This window comes from Schistocerca cancellata, chromosome 4 (assembly GCF_023864275.1).
Source record: "Schistocerca cancellata isolate TAMUIC-IGC-003103 chromosome 4, iqSchCanc2.1, whole genome shotgun sequence".
NCBI lineage: Eukaryota > Metazoa > Arthropoda > Insecta > Orthoptera > Acrididae > Schistocerca > Schistocerca cancellata.
In genome coordinates, this window is record NC_064629.1 from 661,326,473 (window position 1) to 661,330,691 (window position 4,219).

Below are 4,219 nucleotides of genomic sequence, written 5' to 3' on the forward strand. Positions count from 1 at the left end.
TTAGCCGCAATATTATACTGAGGTACCTTTGCTGTCATCATACCACAACAGTAAGTGCGAAATACGATTTCTGTCTAATAATTCCACAAGCAAAAATTACAAATAGGTCTTCAGCACTGATACTGAAGTATTATTACTCTAAATATTAGCAAAATTACTATACCTTTTTGCGTATGTACAAATAACAATCTGTATTGCTCAAGGTAACTAAAATTTATGACAAGTACCAATTCATTTCAGGGAAGTATTAGAAAAATGTAAGGTGCACAAGGAATCAGATTTATAGGCAATGGAAATGCTGTGAAATAAAATGTATTCTTAAAACAAAATGTTACATACATTATATATACATATATGTAATTGACAATAAAAATTTCATTCCATAAAAAATGACATGAAGAAATAAACCACTATAGAAATGTCATAAGAAAAATGACTTATGAATATTGGATTCCATTCTTCATGTGCTATTACATTTTCATTAAATTAATAAAACATTTAAACAAAAAATCCAATTGTACAGCCATCACAAAATTTTGCCATAAAACTGACAAATATAGTATATATTGGACTTCCATGCAACAAATAATATTTCTTAACTACTCAAGCTGCCTGCAAGATCTGAGATGTTATTGCACATTACATCACTACACAACCCAGATTTAAGGTCTGAGCCAGTTCATAATACTGGTGTCATTTCAGTTCCAAAGTACAGTGTCACATCACACAAAAAATATCAATACATTATATTAAATCTGCCCAGTCTATAAAGTAATATTTTAATACTGCACCTTTCTTTTAAAAAAATAGAGTATAGCAACAGTTTACATAACACTTTCACATTATGTGCAACTGGACACTGACTTTGTGGTAGTCAGATGTTCATGTCTGATCCTCACTGTATGGAAGTTCCCTGAATGTCTAGTAGAACACCTACTTGGATTTTGCTGTAGCATCTAGAGTTTATACAATTTCGTATATTCAAAATTGTAAGTGCTTAATTTCATTAGACAAAACTTCTCTGCAGTTTAACAAATTGGACCCATAATATTTAGATTGTTGTTATTTACATGGAATGCAAAAACTTCTGCTATGCAGAATGAAAGCAATAATTATAAGAGTTTTAGTATAATCAAAACTTTAGTGTAAGTTAAATGATTAAATGCTTGTTTTAAGGTTTACATAACTTTGTTAGAGGAACATAAAGCAGTTAACAGAAACAAGGGAATAAAACACAAACAGAGCTCCACATGTCTTTTTCTGTTTGTTTCAAATACTGAAATAAAGTAAGTTATTCATTAAAGTGGCACATAACATACAGCCATATGTTATTCATATAAGCAGCGATTGCACGACTACACATTTGTTTTTAAGGTGCAAAACCTGCTTGGAACAAATTAATATGGGTGTACCACATAATTCACACCCAAGTAACAGTAACTGTACATTTACAACAGTTTGATAAATCAGTTAATTACAGAATTTAACAATTTCAACACCTTACTTAACTGTTTAAGTAATGATGAAAGCATAAAGTCAATTTTCTTCTATGTATAATGGGCTAAAGTACCATATGTAAGGCAGTGATTCCTGACATTTCATGATACATTTAAACAGAATTGTGCATTTGATCATTTGAACAAAGCATTCAGAATATCAGTTACTTTATGCAACAGATCTCTCAATAAATACTGGTAACTCTTCATGAGGCAAAGTGTGTAGTTATTTTGTTGCATTTACTGTACATGATGGAACTAACATCAAATATCACTCGCTCACTCACATATAAAGACAGAGCTCAGTATGCTAATTTATCAACTAAGAATATAAATTCCAGCACCAAATGTATGCAGGCCCCATTACTATTTTTTTTCTTTTCTTAAAAAAGCCTCCTATTAAAGTCAAAGAGGAAAGAAATGTTTCCTGTTTAAACATTAATATGAGATTTGACATGATTGTGCAAATATGCTACACTGTAAAAGTGGTACCAGCTACTTTCACTATCATTTACTCTTTGAAGTTAGCATCAAGAGAACTGTTACCACACAGGAATTTTAGCATACTCCCTCACAATTTGACCACCACCAGCACACTTTATTGCACATAGGCATTTTATAACTACAATATTCACACAGGAACACACAGTTTAACCTGTGGCTGCAACATATATTTCACCTTAAAGTGCATAGGAACTGACAGCAAAATATAATCATTGTGCACAAATATAAACATCATTGATCATAAACGTTACCATTTGGGCTTTGTTCACTAGGATGCAACAAAACAACTGGCGATTTAAATGTCTTATTACTAACAATTTCTTCAAGACCTTCGCCAGCATATGTCAACAACGGTGAAATCTCACAAATCACAGATGATCCCTTGTCTGTTACAACCCTTCCACCAGCCTTAGTCAAATACTGGTAATGAAGTGAATACAGATCATTACGGGCAGTTGTGGGTGTGTCTTTTTCAGCAGTATCGGCATTTTTAAGGGCACTGAATTCCTCATTTCGCTTCACTTCCCATGTAACAAAATTGTCCGCAAACTGAAAGATGTCAAAAACAAATTTTTCCATTTTTATACCATTGGGTTTCTCTGGTTTACAAATGTTACCTTGTGCATCAACATAAGGGATCTTTTTCCTGGCAACATGTAGCTTCAAATTATTTTCATGCTTATTTGCAATCTTCTGAAGAAACTCTGTTGTGAAAAAGTGATTGCAAATATTACCAGCTCTGAATGTTAATCTCCCATCAATATCACTCTGCTCTGCTGTTTTTAATGTAATTTCACTGTATTCAACAACTTGATACCGGCCATCCACCTGACAAACAACACCTACAGGTTCTTCTGGAAAAGATTTTTCTACTACTTTTGCTCCACACTCTGCATTCTTGCTTATACAATAACCAATGAAAACTGGGTCAGCTACTTTAACCAAAATGTTATCAACACTGTATGCATGAAGATAACTAATACCCCGTCTCTCAATATCATCCAGCACTTTACGGTCCCGCAAAGCTCGATATAGTCCTCCATTCCCATCTGGTGCTCTTGACAGCTTATACTTTCTATCCATGATTATTTTTCCATCAAATGTGAAGCATGGAAGTAACCCCTGCTCAAACATAACAATATTTTCTTTTTTAAGACCAAAATAGTTGTGGTTTGCAAAGTATTCCTGTGTGGGGCACATAGTTGCTTCACTGGTCATGATATACCATGTTATATGATTGTAAACTCCTGTTCGTTCACAAGCAAGCTCCTGCAGCCTCAGAATTCTTTCTGCCTGAACCTGATACAGAGACTTATGAGAAGGTAGGCCAACATCATACATACCTTTAGGATATGATACTCCAAGTCTTGTACCCTGACCACCTGCCAGAAGCAACACACCCACTTTGCCTGCAGAAATCTGCCTCAAACCTTCATCTTCATAAAATCTTAGGTCTTCTGCTTCTGATCTGATGACACCACCATAAAATTCTGCTGGGATAGGCTTCATGCGATCATCCAGTTTTGCTTGATCTTCAGTGAGGGACTCCACAGCTCTTCTGAAATACGAAGTAACTTCTGCCACGTTGACTTCTTGTAAATCCAGCAGTAACTCTGCTCTCTCCTCTTCAGACAGTTCTTCCCAAAACCGCAACAGGTGCTGCTGTCCATATTTTGTCAGTTCCTGCTTGCATTTGCCGATGTCCAACATTCTGAAACTGTGTTAGCACAGTTCTGACAGCAGCTACGAACCGACACTCCCCACAACCACCTGCGCTGGAGTGCACACACCTTCTGTTGACATTTCTGGCTTTGACAGCAGCTGTTCATAGCAGACACCAAACTTGTTACCCCCACCCGTAAACGTGCGCGGCCCAACGTCATCAGCACCAGCCAATAGAATACTTCGCGTGGTACGCGTTGCACTTGGCAAAGTTACTCCCTCTAATAATACAGTTACGTGACATACAAGACGCTTAACTGACCTCTCTTCATCAAGGCCTGCAGCTGTAACGGCATTACCGGCAGCAGTCATCTTGAAAGCGTAGGAAATTGCATGCGAAATATAGTTCTATCGTATCCTTCGCAGACGTGGCGACACTCTTAATCAGTACTTGTCGCTTAGCGTCGTGTCGCTTGGACAATATTACACAGACATACACAATCCGAGGTATCGAATTATTGCAGTTGAACTGTCGAAGGTCGATATATGTATTCTCG

At 36.3% G+C, this 4,219-nt stretch overlaps 1 protein-coding gene across 1 annotated transcript; it reads right to left on the reverse strand.

Annotated features, from left to right (window-relative positions):
• Positions 1–294: 294 nt before the first annotated feature.
• LOC126183401 (UDP-N-acetylhexosamine pyrophosphorylase) lies at positions 295–3,830 on the reverse strand. Its single transcript, XM_049925347.1, has one exon. It carries the CDS (start codon positions 3,708–3,710, stop codon positions 2,232–2,234), a length of 1,479 nt encoding a protein of 492 aa, XP_049781304.1. The 5' UTR covers positions 3,711–3,830; the 3' UTR covers positions 295–2,231.
• Between the last annotated feature and the right edge of the window lie 389 nt (positions 3,831–4,219).

What these genes read in the sequence shown, in the direction of transcription:
- LOC126183401 (XM_049925347.1), bottom strand. Translation starts at nt 3,710, where the DNA reads ATGTTGGACATCGGCAAATGCAAGCAGGAACTGACAAAATATGGACAG.